General features: G+C 40.2%; 1 protein-coding gene across 1 annotated transcript; it reads left to right on the top strand.

Moving 5' to 3' along the window:
* The first annotated feature begins 14,871 nt into the window (after positions 1-14,871).
* LOC122993526 (high choriolytic enzyme 1-like) lies at positions 14,872-15,916 on the top strand. Its single transcript, XM_044367804.1, has one exon. It carries the CDS (start codon positions 15,024-15,026, stop codon positions 15,807-15,809), a length of 786 nt encoding a protein of 261 aa, XP_044223739.1. The 5' UTR covers positions 14,872-15,023; the 3' UTR covers positions 15,810-15,916.
* Positions 15,917-18,537: the final 2,621 nt, after the last annotated feature.

The following is an 18,537-nucleotide window of genomic DNA, read 5'->3' as shown; positions in this document are numbered from 1 at the left end:
AATGGGAAAAAATCCTCTTTAATCTTTTATAGATCATCAATAACTGTACTTGACAACCACTACATACATTTTTTTGTCATTTAATTACATATTAGAAATACACTGAGTTGTTCAGACTTCATCTATGATATGTTTGAATTAGGTGACACTCATACCATAATTCTGAGATCCGTCTATCCATCTTATATCGACTCTATCTAGCTATCTATCATAGGAGAACAAGGTCTTTCCTTACTCCTTTATTTCTCTTTATTGTCCCCAAATTGCCCTTCTAATCAATGTTTCAGACTGACATCAAGCCACTCTGACTCCCTGCTCTGATGTCTTCAAGCTGACGGTGTGAATCAAGAGGTTCCCCTGGCTCCTTCCAGTGACCTTTGACCTCGGCCTGCCCCTTTCCCTGACACTGGCTAAAGAGAAGGGGGATATGAGAGTGTTGAGTTGTTCAGGGATGATGAGCTGTAGCATCAAGCCCCAAACTCACACAGTCACTTCACTTAAAGCCATTCAACAAAATTTCATGACAGAAAAGGTCAGTGTGATAAAATATTAATCACAGATCAATCATCTTACTGTAAAAGGAGCAGTGATCTCAAATGCTCACTGACAGGATTTTAGTTTCATTTGGTTTTTAATTTGGCTTTCAAACACATTTTTTTTTTCTGTCATTTTTTTTTCCCTCACTTGAATGATGCAAATATACACTCAGGGAGGCAAAGCTACGACGGAGTGCCACGCCTCAGGGAGCCCATCTGACGCTCATAGAAACAAAATCTTAAAAGCAGTGAATATGGGAGGAAGCCTGTCTGCTGAGGAGCCCCCTCGCAAAACATTTCAGCTACCAAGGAGAGGAAAAGAGAAAAAAACGCACCAATCAACTCAAGGACTGTACAAAGAGCTGTCTGTCGTTGCTAAGAGACAGATGCAGAATAACCTCCATGAGAAACCTGACCATGACCCTTCCTCCTCCTCTTCCTCCTCCCAAACAGTCTCTCCCTCTCCTACACAATTACTACTGAACATTAAAGCCCACCTCTGTCACATTAAAGCTGAAAGACGGGGAGGTGGAGGGGGTGGTGGGGGGGGGGGGGGGGGGGGGGGGTTGTTTAAAAGCAGCAAGAAGCTCCACAGAAGATTTCGGATTATTCCTTAAAGCAAAAACTAACCAGTTTTCCTTTTTTTTTTTTTTCTACACGAGAGATAAGATGTGGTTTGGGTGCAGCAGGCATTAAGGGTTGGTGTTGGTGTGTTTTATGCAGGCTGAGTATGGATGGGCGGAGTTTGATGTGCTGTGGGGATGGGATAAGAAAAGGGTGGGGGGTGGGCAGAGGGAATCTGTCAGACGAGTGAGAAGATGAAGATTTGTCAGAGAGATGACAGAGAGTTCAGTTTATACGAGGCCTGTCGATTAGTGCGTTTGTGGCTGACAGGTGGAATCCCAGGGGAGCGTCTGTCACTACGTCTGCTGCCAGGCCCCGGCCACAGCACCACCACAGGAGACACCCATGGGCGGGGATATGCTCGAGACTCCGAGGCACCTCATTGGCCTGGACCGACAGCATGGCCTCCCAGAGCCCAGATTAAAGCTTTTTTGTGCACAGAAAGCAGGGCGAAAGTCATGTTAATCCCCCACTAATACATTGCTATCAGTGATCTGCTTTTACAACACGATCCAAACAAGCTTTCTGGAATGGGTATTAAAATCTGAAAGAGGGCACAATAGATTTTTGGGTCCATGAGAAAATAATATTTTCTTGTTCGTTTTTAATATGAACTGTTGCATCAGTGTGATGACTCTGAAAAGCACAGTGCTGAGAGGGCCTCTGCTGTTGCTAAGATCCATTAAGATGCAAATCTTCCTTTTTGGAAAGTTTTTTTTTCCACTGAAAAGGCAACTGAGGCAAAAGGAAAAATCATACTGGGAAGAAGAACGTATGCCAACACTTAAATCAGACATTATGACAAAGTCAGATGAGACAAATGTAGGCCGCTGCACTGAGGCTCTTATCAAAAGTCGACCAGGACATTCAAGCTACAGTGTGATTGTCAGAGTGTTACATATAAAACAATCAGTGTTGTTGCATGTAAGTAACTTCTATGGAACAACTTTTACATTGAAAAGAAGAATCTGGTATATCAGTATTTTTTTCCTCTGACTAAAGCTGCCGTACAGTGTATATGTAGTATATGAATGTACATGTATAGATTACTATGGGTATGTTGGTGCGTGCACATCTGCATGCATTTATATTTGATAAGTCTGTGTGTAGATATTGGGAAGATACACATGTCCATATATAGACCCAGTGATTATGAATACTAAGTGATAAATTCTTTATAATGAACCTTACAGCCTTATCTTTGATGGTCATACAAAGGTCTTACTAAAACCAAATTAAAACACGTTTGGGCAAATAATTTTCCTGTCTCATCTGCAACACTAAGATGCTGGTTAAATCTCAAACATTTAAATACATTGTGACAGTGTTTGACAGTCACTTGGAAGTGTCACACCAATATCTTATGAATTGATTGGATTTACTATATCCACATATACAATCAGAGAAGTGTGTTGTGAGCTGCCATTTTGACAAAATACTACCAACTTCACTGCAATGGTCCTATAACATTGTTGGACTCATGATGGACAGTTGATGGACAAAAAGAATAAAAATTGATGCAGTGGAACCAGAGGTGTCATCTTTTCTATTTTGCACATTTTTCTTCCTCATCAAAACCTGGCGCCTACATTACCCACATCACAACTTGACCGCTTAGAATTTGATCAGAGATGTAGCCTCGAGCTGCTAGCCTCAAGCAGAGATGAGGAGCAGGCTACAGAGGCCTGATAAGTTCACTTTGTTCTAACCCAAAAACATTGTCATCTTCAAACTTGGAGTCTTCAGCCTCAACTGATGTTGTCTCAAGTGATTTATCAAACTTTGCGAAGTTCCTTCTGGAGCCACAAAAAGCTTTATACAACTTTTTCCACATATACAGCAGTTTACCTGTAATTAGACTTTGATGTGTAAAATTGGTGGAATTCCCCTTTAAGAACAGCATTAACATTAACATTAACATTAAGCTAAATGCCCCTTAAGTTATACTGTACATTGAAAAAAACACAATGAGGGTGGAGTAAATTTTAGAAACACCTGTACAGGGGCGCCTTAACATTACTTTAGGCCACCAGGGCTATGGATGTTTTGGAGTCTCGTCTGTTTAACCTGTGACCATCAGTGTGGGATACTGCAATGAGATGCAGCGTTTCTTCTCAAACAAGCAAACATTTAAAGAGATTAATTTCAGAAAAAAAATCAAGTGATGTTACCTTAATGCAACATATAGAAGACAGTGATAACACAATAACACAGTTTGACATATTGTGTATTAAATATAGGCCATTTGACTGACTGATACTCATAGTGGATAGCCGCCTAAACGTTTTTACACTGGCCATGTAGTCTTTGAACAGCTCCCACAACATTTGATTCTAAAGTATCAAAGCAGGTCAATGGTTGGACCACATTTTCTACTGGCAGTAATGTCAAATCCTTCATGAAACACACTCAAACTAACTTTAAGAAAGGCGAATGCTTCTTGCTGGTAACACAATTACATTTATGAACTTAGTAAGACAAAAATAATGTGATGAATATTTATTAAACTTGTAATTAAAGTTAAATTAATAAGGAATTCGGCAGCTGATGTCACCACGAGCAACCAAAATGCATTCAGCTGAGAGTCACCAGTTAACACGGTCAGTTCAACTGCCACAGTGTTCATCTGAACCACACAAACTCCTGAAATCAAATCACTTCTGCCACAAAGTCCTCCTCCAAGTCCATGTGATATTTTATTGTCTTTTCTGATGTTTTTACTTTGACAAGCAAACACAGCTAGCCATTGAGCTTCATAAAAACTTTTGCTGCTGCACCACGCCGCCACATTCAAACACAACGTAATGACGTCAATCATGTTTTTATAAGGAGTGTTGAAGCACAGCGAGAGGATTTACTCCTCATCACGTCCGCCCCACATCTCAGGTAGTTTCCTTTCCTACATCATGTTTACTGTGGGGTTTTTTTAAGCTCATGTCTCTTGAGGCCCCTGGAGGCCCCTGGAGGCCCCTGGAGGCCCCTGGAGGCCCGGAGCCCGATGCTTAAGCCCCAGTAAGTCTGTGCATTAAGGTGCCACTGCACCTATAGCACAAACTACATGCAGCATCCAAAATGACCATAAAATGAACTTCTCTAAAACAGTTTCATATTTAAGCTTCCTGAATGTACTGACTGTAATATCAGACTGCAATAATAAAGTGTTGTGTCAGTAAGCTGAGTCGTCTCTATAAAGTTCTCAAATACTTAAAAATTAAACTAAACATAAATACTCTAATGAGTATAATTCTATCTTAGTTTATCTATCCATTGTATTTTCTTGCAGCTTGAATGTATCATATCAGTATCATATTATTTTAAAAACTCAATAAAAACAAAATTTTGGGGGCCAGTGAAGACAGACAGAGGTTGTTTTTTCCTTTGATGTTACATTAAAAAAAGTTTGATTTAGACATCTGAGAAGAACATCAAGCATGACACTAAACCTAACATCTCAGTGACTGTGGGCAGTGATGTGTGAGGATATTTTGTGGGCAATAATAGAAAGTAACATCGCCCACAGAGGTGTCAATACACAGATAACATAATTAACGTAATTCTAGTGTACATTTGTCTCCTGTGTTTGCTGTTGCCTATGGTGTAGCATTGTTCCAAACAATAACAGAAAGACTTTGAATTCCTTTTGAGCACTTCTTAATCATCCACGATCACTCATGGGTCACAGGAATATTGTCTGTGTGCTGTGACCTTTGACCTCTTGATCTCTTGACTACTGGTTGTTTGTAATCTTGCTGATCTAGGAAATTGGATAAGTGAATTGTTGAAATTCCTCATATTTAACTCATTTGAATTCAAAAGGGGTTTCCCCCTTCATTTTTGAGGACTGTATGGTTATGATGTTGAGACATGTGGGGAGGGGGAAGGGGCTCTGAGTGCATGGGGGCGCCAGCAGCAAGCTGGAACTTGTTCATCTTAAAGCAATAGGCAATATAGTACAATGTAAAATGTAAACGTTACAAAGAGGAACTGCTTAATTTTTTTTAAAGTAACACAACACAATTACATCAGCTGATGGGTAAAACTAACTGTTTATTCTCATGGAGCCTGAATCTTTCACAAAGGTTATAATGCATCATAGTGGGCATGAAACCTTCATTTGGTTCAGTCAAAATTCCTGTTTTATCATTATTTCATTGTATCTGAAATCTCTCCTTATACTGGAGAAGATAAAGTCACACAAAACCGACAAAAAAGTTTGCAGTTAAGTTACCTTCTGCTTACTGTCAAATCCCAAATGAAGCATTCCTCAAAAACATAGTAGTTTTCTGTTACAACTGTTTCTCTGTAATATAATATTATGCACCTATAAACAAATCTATTTGGGTAAATGGAGAAATCTACAACTTTAGTGGAGTTGGGACTCTCCTCTGTGCTCCAGCCACATTATTTAAGTGTATTTACGCTGATGAGACATTTGGGTTTTTTCATAAAACTCTTGTTTGGAGTAACCTTGGGGGGAAGTGTAACGGTCGCTTCAGCGGGGGGAGATAAATCGCCTCCAAACTTTGCATTTTCAAAATGTCTCTGAGTTCAAACTGAGGAACTAGTCCTCTGAGCTAATTTGCAATTACATTAAATTAGTTTAAATACATTACAACAGCTTTGTAGGATTTATATAGACTGCAGTCAAGGTAACTTTAACAACAGCACCAACAAGTGTATAGAAAATAAACAATACATAAACAAACATAAATCATATATGAAAAAGTTCCCTTTTTTATCTGAAGCCTCAAAGGTCAGGATTATTATCTGTCTGTCTACAAATATGTAAATATGTTTTTCAATCATTTCTGATTGGTTAATCTGGATTTCTATCTGTAAGAAATAATACATAAAAACACTGTGTCAGAAGTCCCTTCAACAGTGTAAATACAATATATTCATAATATTGTCTAAAAAAAATGTGTAAAGCACTTTGTGTTACATTGTATTTGTATGAAAAGTGCTAAACAAATAAAGTCTGATTGAAAAAAATCCAACTTTTAAGTTCATGGTGTCACAAAAAGAGGAAATGAATCTTAATCCAATCAGTTTTGCATTTGGCTGCATGCAGACAGACTCTCCTTATTTAGATGTGTTATGTAATGAGAGGCTGTAATCTCTTATATAATAACAGAGTAAGTGAAATGTGCTGTGTTTAAATTAGTAGGTTCTAGGATTTGTTTTTATCTCACAGACACAATTATTTGTTCTATTTAACATTTGTAAGACACCAAAAATGAAAGTAAAACATACAGTAATATTACTTACGCAGTTAACCCTTTTCAGTCTGGTTTTGGCTTCAAGACCTATGATACAGGACATGATGTGAGATATGAGTCACACTGTTTACAGCTTATTTTTACAGTACATTTTGACAGTGTTGTAATGCTAAATATTAGCTTACTGATTATAGGCATTAGCAATCATATTCTGTCCACTTCTCTTTATATTATGATACCCGACATCATCTGTGAAATACTTTAATATATTTTGGGGTTGCAAAAAAAAGTTTCAGGCAAACAGAATCTCAGATCTTCAGATGTCTTCAGATGTCTTCAGATGTCTTCAGATGTCTTCAGATGTCTTTAGATGTACTGCTCTGAGCTAGATATAGAAGTTTTTGTCCTGTGCATCACAGCCTGACAGACCTTGTTCTCCCCCAGAGGAAACAGCATGCTTAAATAACAGATTATGAGATGTTTGGGTTGAAAATCGCGTACTTTGAAATTAAACAGTGGAACGTGGGTTGGGTTGAGCACACTGATTTAAGCAACAACAAAAAAAAAGTAAAAGCCTGATGTATATTGTTAACCTCTGACAAATACTCCAACATTCTTAGTATTTTCCCACTTTTATTTTCCACCATCAATCTTCGACCCTTCAGCACTGCCGTGTTTCTCCTTTTACTAACATACTAACTCACTGATACACTGCACAGGATACACAGGACCACCAGACCAGCAGGCCACACATACAGGACTGTAGAGGATAAAAGCTCTTTGAGTATTGGAGTATTTAAAATGTAGTTATAAGATTATAAGATTTTTTCTTCCCCCTGCTCCTTCAATCATGGAATGTGTATTATGTTGTCACAAATTGTAGCTTATATTTGGTATAAAAATCTTGTTAAGTGTACACTGATGTGATTAAAAAAAGAAGAAAGAAAGAAAGAAAGAAAGAAAGAAAGAAAGAAAGAAAGAAAGAAAGAAAGAAAGAAAGAAAGAAAGAAAGAAAGAATTAGACAAACTACAATGTTTTCAATCATTTAAACACCAGCACAGTATTTTGGGGGGATAAATAAACATAAATCTTAATCTGATGCAACATATGAACTCTGTAGAAGAGCAAAATAAAATCGACATAATTAATCTCCATTACTGTAAATAACAGCTACAGATTAGCAAACATTATTCTTGCTTTAAGATGAATGAAAATGTTGCAATCCTTACTTAAATTAATTTATTTTAATACCTGTATGTATGTGAAACCCCTTATTAAAAAATAAAATACTTTTGGAATGAAGTTCAGTAAGAGAAGATGACGGATTTTGTGCTCTGCACAAATGAAAAAGAGAGGAGGTGAGAGGAAAAGGAAGATCCAGAAGAGATCACACTGCAGATGGTCTGTCATCCCGATTCAAACAGCAAAACACAACCCAGTGCTTTACTGTTACCTGCATGTTTTCATCTAATGATGAAATTTTGAATTCATCATCAACAAAAACTTTATAAATAAATATTCCTTTTCACACTGAGTCAGTAGGGAGAAGTCATTTTACCGCATTCTGTCAAAAATGGTTTGAACTGTTTGGTGTACTCGCTGTTTCTCTGTGCTGAGGATATTTTTGGCTCTCCAATGTGGCAAGCACACAGACACACTGAGAAAAGAGGGAGAGAGATAGAGGGAGAGAGTGATGGCTGTCAGAGGGTGAGAGAGGCTCACAGAACTCCCCCGGCGGGCAGTGTGTGAGATCTGGGGCCCTGGGGCCCTTTGGATGGCTCACAGTGAATGGGTGCCCTGGTGAGGTGACCAGGCTCATTGAGAACAGGTTACGAGGGGAAGGGAATGCTTTTGCTCTGTGTTTGGCCCTGTGACCCACTGTCCAACGTCTGCCTTGGCAGCTTTGAAACCCAACATATTTATTTGCAACGCTCTGAAGAGAGAGGGTGGAGCAGCTGTCAGAATAAAGTCATCGTCCTGCTGACAGCTTCATCTGCTGTTGAAGGGCAGCTATGACAGGCGCACAATGTCGCTGCGTCGGCCAACCCTGAGTGAAGGACTGTCATATGTGGACATGCTGGGAATCTAGCAACCTCCCTCCCCCTCCCAAGCTCCTTTGATATGCCAGAATTATGTCTTTGGCTGAGTTAGAAATGTTTTTCATCCCAGTGTACAAGGACGTCAACAGGGTAACATCTGGGAAGTCTCCTGCTTATTTCCAATGTGTCCATGTTTGCTTTTGTTGTTTTTATCATTGTGAGAGAAAAGATTGGGAAGAATTTATTTGTAAGCCATATCTATATACATATAAATATACATATAAGTAATTATAAAATATAAATATATATTTTGTAGATTCACCAATGTTCCCATTAAGCTGATATTTGCTTTGTACGCTTCATGTCTGATAATTCAATTCTATATCTAAAAAATAAATCTATCACACTGACCAAAGCTTCAAGCTGAAAATCGTGCAAGTGATCTTTCTTTTATTCAGGATATTTTACATTTTGGTGGCAAAAAAGATGAGATGCACTTTGCTTTTTTTCAGAATTTAAATAATTCATGTCTCTGAAAAAATAAAAACAATTACAGGCTGCATTGTTGCTTGACTAAACCAACCAAACCATTTCGTGACACGATTAAGATGTATAAATTGGGATACAAATGACAGCAGAGCGACCTCTCTGTACAGGCCATCTACAGGTAATAGCATTAGCAATGCTGTGGGTGGTGAGGCAGCGGTACTGCGACCAGCTGGCGTCACGCTAATATACACGGGGCACCCAGCATCCTCTGCTATCAATAAGTCATTATCTGAGCCATGCCACTGATGGGCATCCTGCAGCCCTCTCTGCAGCTCAGACAAAGAGGACAGAGTAGGCAGAGGAGGAGGCAGAAGCAGGTTTCAGCACTGGAATGTTGCCCATGTATGAGGTGTTATTAATGCCATCATCCATGAATAAGCCCAGTTTGAGTAATATATCTATGAGTTTGAAGGGTTATTAGTGATCAAAACATTGCACTGTGGTCTATAGCACTAGCAGGATTCTGCAACTCTGGAAAGTCATCTTGTTGACAATGATTTCATCCTCCTCCTCTACGATCACTAGGCAGTAAAATGACCTCATGGTACAAAGTTATCTAGCAGAAATATGTCTTGAACACATTTGATTGGTCAGTGCAACTGGTTGCCATAAAACCAAGTCTGGATTATCAACCAGGCAAAGAGGGCCACTTCCCTGACATGAAGGGACTCCAAAAGCCCCAGCTTCACTGTGTGGCAGTTGGTTTGTGGTGATTTGATTGCAAATTTGTTTGGTAATATACACAACAAAAGCACAATACGAACAGAAATGGGAAGGGCTTTTAAGTGGTGCCTGAATTTTTATCTTGAGGTCCTGTCCTATAGAGGGGTATTTTTCCAGTTGATATTTAATTGTACATTGTGCATATTTCAAAATAAACACACAATGAAGATGGGGAACAGTAGTATTCCAGCATAGAAACCACATACAGAACATAACAGGGGGTTGATCGTGGCCCACTGCTCATTTTTTTGTCCCGGGCTATACTAGGAGTTTAATCTGGCCCTGCAGATGATGCTGCACTGCTTTGTGGCTAAAGGTGAGCCAGGCTGAACTTCTTTTCTGGACAAAACTGTAAACTGTTAATGATTGTGCCAATGCAGTGATGTCACTGAAATTAATAAGGAGGCTATTTTTTTTGACACTCTATGTCTGAACTTGGCCTTGGAGAGAGAGAAAATACAGAGGAATGTTGCTGCAATCCACATGCTGCCACAAAAACGCTGGACAAAAAAAAAAAAAAAAAAAAGGAAAAAGAAAAAGAAAGAACCAGTTCTCCTTCTTTGTGGCATTAATTTCCACCCATACCCCCACAACATCACCACTACATCTCTCAGCACCGTCTCCACCATCAGCTCAAATTACCGTCCACTTCTAATTGATATGAACAATAACAGAGGAAAGCTTGTTAATGGTGAACATAATTGTCCCAGACAAAAGGCCAAACACCGCAAATCACACTTTACAGCAGGGGCGAGCAGAAGGCGACGTCTGGGCTGCGGGCGGGAAGAGATATTTCACTGCAGATATCCATCTACCAACTGAATCACATTTCATTAGTGGGTCACCCATTAAACAGTACACCCGACTCCGAAAACTCAACTTTTACGGCCAAATACATAACATGGCACCGTTTCTGTTACCAGGTTAAATCTTTATGACAGACACAAAGGCTGTGTATACAGTGTGTATCAGTATGTGTAGAGGTGTGTAGAGGAATGCTTTATAATTACTATTCACATTGCGAAATATAATCAAATTCCATATATAATAATGTACATAAAGCAAATCAGAAGTCACACAGAAAAGAAAGGTGCATTATTGTCTAAAGTCTTTTGGATTATTTTTTTCTGAAATGCATCCTTTCCCTTATTTTTAAGGCCTCCAGTGGAATGAGTGTGTGTTATTGTTTTTCATTAGGTACTTTTAGGTACATTTGGCACCACAATAAATACCTCCAGCATGTTGGAGATGTTAAATGAGGTAGACAAGGCTTAAATCCTCCACTGCGTTGATAACTGGCTCACCACTCTCTCACTCTCTTTCTAACACACTGCTGAGAGGAGGAGGGTTAACTATCAGCTATAATGTGTAACTGAAGATCAGCGTTCCCCCCCGGCTTCACTCCTCACACACCCCATACAGCACCCTCCTCCCCCATCCCATCCCAGCCTCCCTCCCCTCCCAGCATCCCCTGCTGCTGTTGTTGGGGTGGTCTCTGCTTCTGCTGTCACCAAGCCGCTGGTCTTTCAGTCGTCCTGCTCTTTGCTTTTTTTTTTTTTCTTTTTTTTTTTTGCTGCCGCTCTCTTGGGCGTCACAAGATTACTGAAGCACTGCTGACATCTCTATCAGCCTGACCTAACACTCTGCCCTTTTCCTCCCTCCCTCCATCTCCCCTGCTCCTCCCGCACTCTAAGATCCATGACACTCTGGCCTGAGCCCCTCACACATGACAAAAATGAACTGAGAAAATAAAAACACAGAAAATAGAGGAAGAAAAATACAACTCAGTTTTTTCTGTCCAGCCGACAGGACATGAAATAAACACTTTACTGCTGCAGCACCTGACAGTAATTTAGATAAGACTGCTCTTATAGTCTCTTTTTCTCAACTCAGAGACATTTCCAGGAGGTATTTCCAGAGCATCACAGTGCGTTAGCTGACTAAGGTATTATCTGCTATGTAGCTCTGATGGGTTTAAATCATGTCAACTCATGCTCATTATCACTAATTCATTCATCCATTTTTTACTGTCAGTAGTGCAGTAAAATAGAAAAGAATGACAGTTCAACAAGAACGTGCCTGTAAAAATCCATTTCTGCTGAGTCTGGTACTGAAAAATATACACATATTTCTGACTTGTCTCTGATTTCAAAAATACACTTAAAGTTAAACAACTTTGATATATGATGTGATTGATGTATTAAGGTATGATCAATGATTCCAGAAAAATATTTAGAAAAGAAATTTCCATTTCAGTCTTTCAGAGAGTTTTCAATCCACTTTCATCTGTCAGAAAAATTGATTCTAATATAAATATTCAGCTGTTTTTAAGGTCTGTAGGCATTACATTGTGAATTGTGTGTTCAATGCTTCAGGAAGAGAAGAAGCATTTTGACAGTAACCTTTTGAAGTTTTATATGTATTTCTGAAAATAATAGAAGTATGTAAAATTGTTGTAAAATTCATGTGTTCTGATCACTGCTGAGTAACCACAGACATTAATGGCTGTTAACAACTGTTACAACATTATAATTAATACTTAATACAGTAAATCTAAAGAAACATGTTTGTCTGTTGAAGTTGCTTTGAGTGGAGTATGGCTTTCTTTTCTGTTTTATTTGGATTTTGGCGACATATAATGGAAATGATGCCACACATTTGCCCTTCAGCCTTGTTCTGTGTCCTTTTCGGCTTGCAGCCTCTCAGTATTAATGATGAACTGTCTGAAACCAGCCAACCAAGGACACCAACACTTTCCAACCAGTATGCATGTGTCCGTATCTCTCACAGTGCCTTCAATATATTTAAAAGTGGACTTGTCCTGTGAAAGTACTTGTGCAAATAAAATGAAAAAGCAACATGATAAGAACATAAAATATGTATATAATTGTAAAAAGTGAACAGACAGCATGTACTTCATCCTTTCGGGGAAACTAGAGACCCGCTGTTCCTACATCTCTAAGACTAATCTGACTCAGGGCAAAGACAAGCTCTGCATTTACAAATGCTGCATGTACTGAAAGTGTCATTGGAGAGTGATATATGTAGTCTTTTCTTCTAGATATCTTGCATCGTCCCGCACCTTGTGTGTCAACGTGTTCTGCACTATTATTGGTTATCTGAATGTCTCTGCTCGAGTTAAAAAAAAAAAACAACAAATGCCTGTAATTTCGTTATTCCTGCTGAATGAAGTGATTCTAATTCTGGTCTTTTCACATATATGACCGGTTTCTCTTTTTATAAGTTATATTGAATTTCCCCTTGCTGAATGCTGTCTTTGCTCGCTGGCTGCATTCATCCAATCACCCCCCAGTGTTAGCTTTTGAGATTTGTGAGGGGAATGATTTTCATCTGCAAACAAACTGCTGTTCTTGATAGAATTCCTCCGTCGGTCCAGCCTGAGTGTTGTTATTAAGCAACCTAAAATGACACAGTCTGCAGGGGGGCCTGCCAGTGGAAAGATGCTGTCCATTAGCTGTCAACAATGACCACTGGGTCTACCCTCCCATGGGACTGGCAAGCAAGGCATCGTCTCATCCTGAGTCTGGCTGAGAGATCACACAGGCCCCATTGTCTCAACCAGCCTGGAGTCTTATTGTAGAAGCGCCTCTGGGAATGGACGAGCCTTCACGTCCGTGGTCTGTTAAAGAATGGGCTTTCTCCAGGCTAAGGCCATGAAAACTGTAAGGGGTGAATCTAGGGGAACACAGAGAGGCTACGGAGTAGATTTGGAATAGGGGCACCCCTCCTTAGACAAGTTTGGAGTCCCCATCCAAACCTCCCTCTCCCTCTCCCAGTGCTGACCTCCCTTCTCCACCTCTGTTTAATAATGCCTGGGCCTTGGTCATTATTTTGGGCAGATGGAGACGGGGGCAGGCAGTGAAAGGAGCTGGTGTCACTCCTGAGGAGAGGATGGTAGGGATGACAGAGAAGAAAAAGCGAATCAGAGAAAAGATCAAAAGCAGAAGCTCGCCTTTCACTCGCCTGAAAGCGCTAAAGAGGATAAGGAACGATCGGGCCTGGGGTCTCCTGTCCTCTCTGGCAATTAGACTCAGCTGATGGAGAGAAAGGCGTGAATGGCAGGGTTCAAGGCCCTCTCTAGGACTCACACAACGGGAAGGAGTTTTTTCCCCGACGCCTCCTTTATCTTCCTCTCCTTTCAGAGTGTCAGAAATGCAGCTGAAATATCTCTCCAAAGAGACAGCACAATCCCCAATGCCAAACCTTAATCACGGTGGCTGATGAGATTGAGAGGAGGGGGGGCGGCGTTTGAGAGAAAACACACATTCTTTTCACAATTCATCTTTACACTTTATATGAGGCCAGGATTCAAGGGAGGTGTAGTAGGTTTATGTGTGATAATTAAATTGAACAAATTAGAGTCCATATTTTCACAAGATAAGAACATGTATTCCATCCTCAGTACATAGTTAAATATCGATAAACAGCTATATGTTGTCGAATAAGGGCAGAAATCTGAATTGAAATGAAAACCACTTTTGTCATTCATTTCTGAATAAAAAAAACCTAAAGGAAAGTAGAAAATTAGAGAAGATAAAGGTGCTAAAGTTTTAACTCAGATGCATCAAACTAACAGAAAATGAATTCAATCAAAACACATAATAAATTAGCAAGCATGAATCAGTAACCAAATATACTGGTGAGTGTCCCTGATGGAGGGGCATCCATGATGGTTTTGTACAATGGGTTGGTCTGTTTCATGAAATTTAATATTCTTTTTTTTTTTTTTTTTTTTGACTAGGGAGCTGTCTTGGGCACGGCCACAGCAACATGTCCCATAGGAACCTATTACCATCCTCTACATATGCAAGAGTTTCAATAGGCCGTCTATCATCCCCACAGAGGGACATGCAGCTTTTGCTACAACTTTAACAGCTTGTCATAAAAAGTGCACAGGGGATTTCAATTACACAGGTCATCAGAAAGTGAAGAAACAGTATGTGGGTCACATAAATTTAATTTTTAACATATATACTTTGGTAAAGGTTGTGTAAAAGACACTTGTAATACAAGGACAAAATAAAACCAGCAGGGCTCAGTGTAGCTCACTCACAAAAAGGACAATATGGGGGAAAAAAAACTTGAAGGGATTAGATCCCATGTTTAAAAAGTAGGTTTGTCTGTGGAGTTAGACTTCAGAGGTTTATTTAGGCCTAACAGTGTGGACCCCAACCCATAATCCTCCTGCAGACACACCTGTAGAGGAGAGTATAAAGACCCTGGACTGAACTGAGTCAGACATCAAGCTTCAAGGAGTCTCTCCAGAGCAGCTCACCACAGAAGTTCCACTGACACCAGACCCACGCTGAAGATGACTCCCTCTGTCAGCCTGCTGCTGCTGCTGCTGCTCGGCCTCTCTCAGGCACATCCTCTCCAAGAGGAAGGAAGTGAAGAAGAGGATGACGACACTGTTGACATCAGCACCAGAATTCTGATGTCCAACAACGCCACCGATGAGATCCTGCTGGAAGGAGACCTGCTGGCTCCCAGAACCAGAAACGCCATGACGTGCTGGTCCCAGAGCTGCTTGTGGAGGAAAAGCTCCAACGGCAAGGTGATAATCCCCTTCACCGTAAGCAGTCAGTTCACCAGCTGGGAAAGGCAGAAGATCCAGAACGCCATGAAGGCCTTCCACAGCAGAACCTGCCTCCGCTTCGTCCCTCGTCAGAACCAGTATGACTACATCAGCATTGAGAACAAAGCAGGATGTTTCTCGGCTCTGGGAAGAACAGGAGGCAGGCAGGAGCTCTCTCTCAACAGGCAGGGCTGCCTCTACCATGGCATCATCCAGCACGAGATCAACCACGCTCTGGGCTTCCAGCACGAGCAGACCAGGAGCGACCGTGACAGCTACGTCAGGATCAATTGGGAGAACATCGACCCGCGGATGGCCTACAACTTCTACAAGCAGAACACCAACAACCTGAACACTCCTTACGACTACTCCTCCATCATGCACTATGGAAGAACAGCCTTCTCCATCCAGTACGGCAGGGACTCCATCACTCCCATCCCCAACGCCAACGTCCAGATCGGCCAGAGGAAGGGCATGTCCCAATGGGACATCAAGAGGATCAACAGGCTCTACAGCTGCTAACAACACTGCTGAACCTTTGACAGCCAAAGATATTATTTAGTAAACCAAATGAGCTCAGTGCCAAATGCAAGTTTCAGTTATATTGTAGAATCTAGGATTAAATCAATGACTCTGTGAAACCTGTTATGTGTAATTTGACTGGGAACTATAATAAAAGTAAAGTAAAATATATTTTGTCTCCGTTGCTATTTGATCTATTTTTGCTTATAGAAATTACGTTACTTATTTCACTTAAACCTCAAATTTGCAGTGTGGAACTTTTGTCTCCCCCTTCTGGCAGTGAGAGTAATTACAAAAACACTGTTGACACGTGCTTACATCATAGGCTCTGCCGTAGCCTACTCTGTTGTTACTGTTGCAGCTGTAAAACGGTGGAGATATTGTTTTGAGCGTCACACAACCCGTACGAAATGACTTGTCACACTATCAGAATTAGATCCATTCAGTCTGATAAGATTTGGAAAGTCTAGAAGAGCCGTATGATTAAATTATTTTATCCCCATCCAAGTTAGCAGAGGGCTAACCCAAAGTTAGCCATTTGGCCACCAGTAGTCTTGGTGTGCAGACTCTGCCCATACAGCATGTACACTATGCATTCATCCAGCCAGAGTGGGAATGTCGCCACCGACACCAGATTTAAAAACTCTGTATACTGTGAAATACAGAGAGATTTACCTGGCAGTGAGAGGCTTAAACAGCATTGTGTGAACTTGTTTGGCAATAGCTTGAATGTAACAGATGTTCATTTATATATAAAAGTTGTGCACTGCAGGTTTAAGTTTGGTGATATTCTGTATTTTCTTGATGTAAACAAATTCCACAAAAAGACCAAAACCAACACAGAATTGATCAAACAAGTATTGTCTGTGCATCCATAGCCTAATATATCTTATTCCTCTGTGCCATAGACCTCCACTGTTGTCCAAAACTATCTAACTAACACACCAGTGAGTCACATTACTGCACTGGTTGACATGTACCTTCATTATCATGAACACACACATAGTAGTTTATTTTGACTTGATCCCACACACACCGTTCTTCTGCTGGGAATAACCACTAGTGCACTAAATGTGGACTAATCCAAAGCTGAAAATAGTTTCCAACAAACACACTATTTACTCCGGCTTGAGTGACCTTTGCAACAAACTACAGTTCTTAGCTGTTTTAGGAAGCAACTGAGTCTTTTAAGAAAATAAAACTTTGTATGTGTGACCCATTCTTAAAGATTTACACCTTCAGAAGGAGCAAAAGGGCTTTGGGCTGAGTGCCACAGTCTGCAAGTATTGAGATTAATGCATCGTTGGTTTTGGTCTTTTCATGGGATTTGATGAGAGTAACAAAGATGTAATTTTATGCCATTCTTATCCTTTAAATCTTGATGCCATGATCAGGAATTTAGCTTTTGTGTATGTTTATTTTCACAACTCAGGACATGCGTACATTTTCAAGTGGTTTGGTATAATTAAATAATATCATCACACACATCTTGAGGATCAATGGAGCTTGTCAGTTGCAAAGAGCAAAAGCTATAGACAAATATAAACACTACAAAAGATTTAAATATGGCAACAAACATGAAAATATTACAGTGACTGTTCCATTTTCATGTATGGAAGTATGAGCTCTGCTGTCCTATACAGATATTCAGTCAATATGTACTGTGTGTCTCCCTGAGTGTTTTACACATTTACACCTCACCTTGAGTGATTCTAAGTGAAAGATAGTTGACAAAAAACCTCAGTAGTCAGGATTTACTGATCGAGGAGTCTGAAACAAAAAATATAGTAAAACAAACAAAAGGCTAACTTAATATCAGTGTGCCTGTCTTTCTCACGAAATCATTTTGCATCTCCTCTGTCAATTAGAGCTGTCGGCTGTTCGTTGCCTCGGGCTCTTCTGGATCAAGGGCTTTGATGTTGGCCTGCTCAGGGACAACATGGTCACCCCACAGCCTCTGGGCAGCAGCAAAGCCTGTACACACGGGTTCTGTGATTTACCTGGGCCCAGACTCCCTGAAGGATTGTTAGCACTGTGGGGAGTGGTGGGGTGTCCACATGGTCAAAATCAAGCTCATTACTGAGACTACATAAGACTAATGAATGTTGTTGAATGAGGATAAAAGAATTGTGAGAAATCAAACATTTTGACACTTATTACGGCAAAATGGTTGATTGTAGATAAGTTGGTGCTGTAAGACTGTAATGAGACCTCTATAGACTGGTCTTTTTAAAGGAATAGTCAGACATTTTGGGAAATACGCTTGTTTGCTTACTTGCCAAGAGTTAAACTAGAAGATTGATAGCACTCTCTATAAAGACTAGAAATAGGGAAACAGCCAGCCTGGCTCTGTCCAAACACCTACAAACACCTCTAATGATCACTAATTAACACAATATATCTCAAGTGTTTTTATGGGAGTTACTATTTCTTGGCAGGGAGCAGTGACTTCCTGGAGTCTCCACTCATTGGCTGGCCTATACACTTCACAGTGACAAGACTTTTTATTTTTACACTTTAAATGTGATATAACACGTTAATTAGTGATCTTAGGGCTGCTTAAAGGCAGATTTTTAACCTTAAGACAGAGCCAGGCTTGCTGTTTCTCCCTGTTTCCAGAGTTTGCACTAAGCTAACCAGCTGCTGGCTGCAGCCTTATATTTAGCATACAGACATTATAGTGGTATCAATCTATCTCTCAACAAGAAAGCAAATAAGCATTTCTCCC

The sequence above is a fragment of the Thunnus albacares genome, chromosome 1 (assembly GCF_914725855.1).
Source record: "Thunnus albacares chromosome 1, fThuAlb1.1, whole genome shotgun sequence".
Classification (NCBI taxonomy): domain Eukaryota; kingdom Metazoa; phylum Chordata; class Actinopteri; order Scombriformes; family Scombridae; genus Thunnus; species Thunnus albacares.
Note: the sequence above shows the minus strand (reverse complement) of the source record. Positions and strands in the feature narration are given on the sequence as shown.

Coding starts and splice junctions, on each gene's coding strand:
- LOC122993526 (XM_044367804.1), top strand. CDS start 15,024: ATGACTCCCTCTGTCAGCCTGCTGCTGCTGCTGCTGCTCGGCCTCTCT.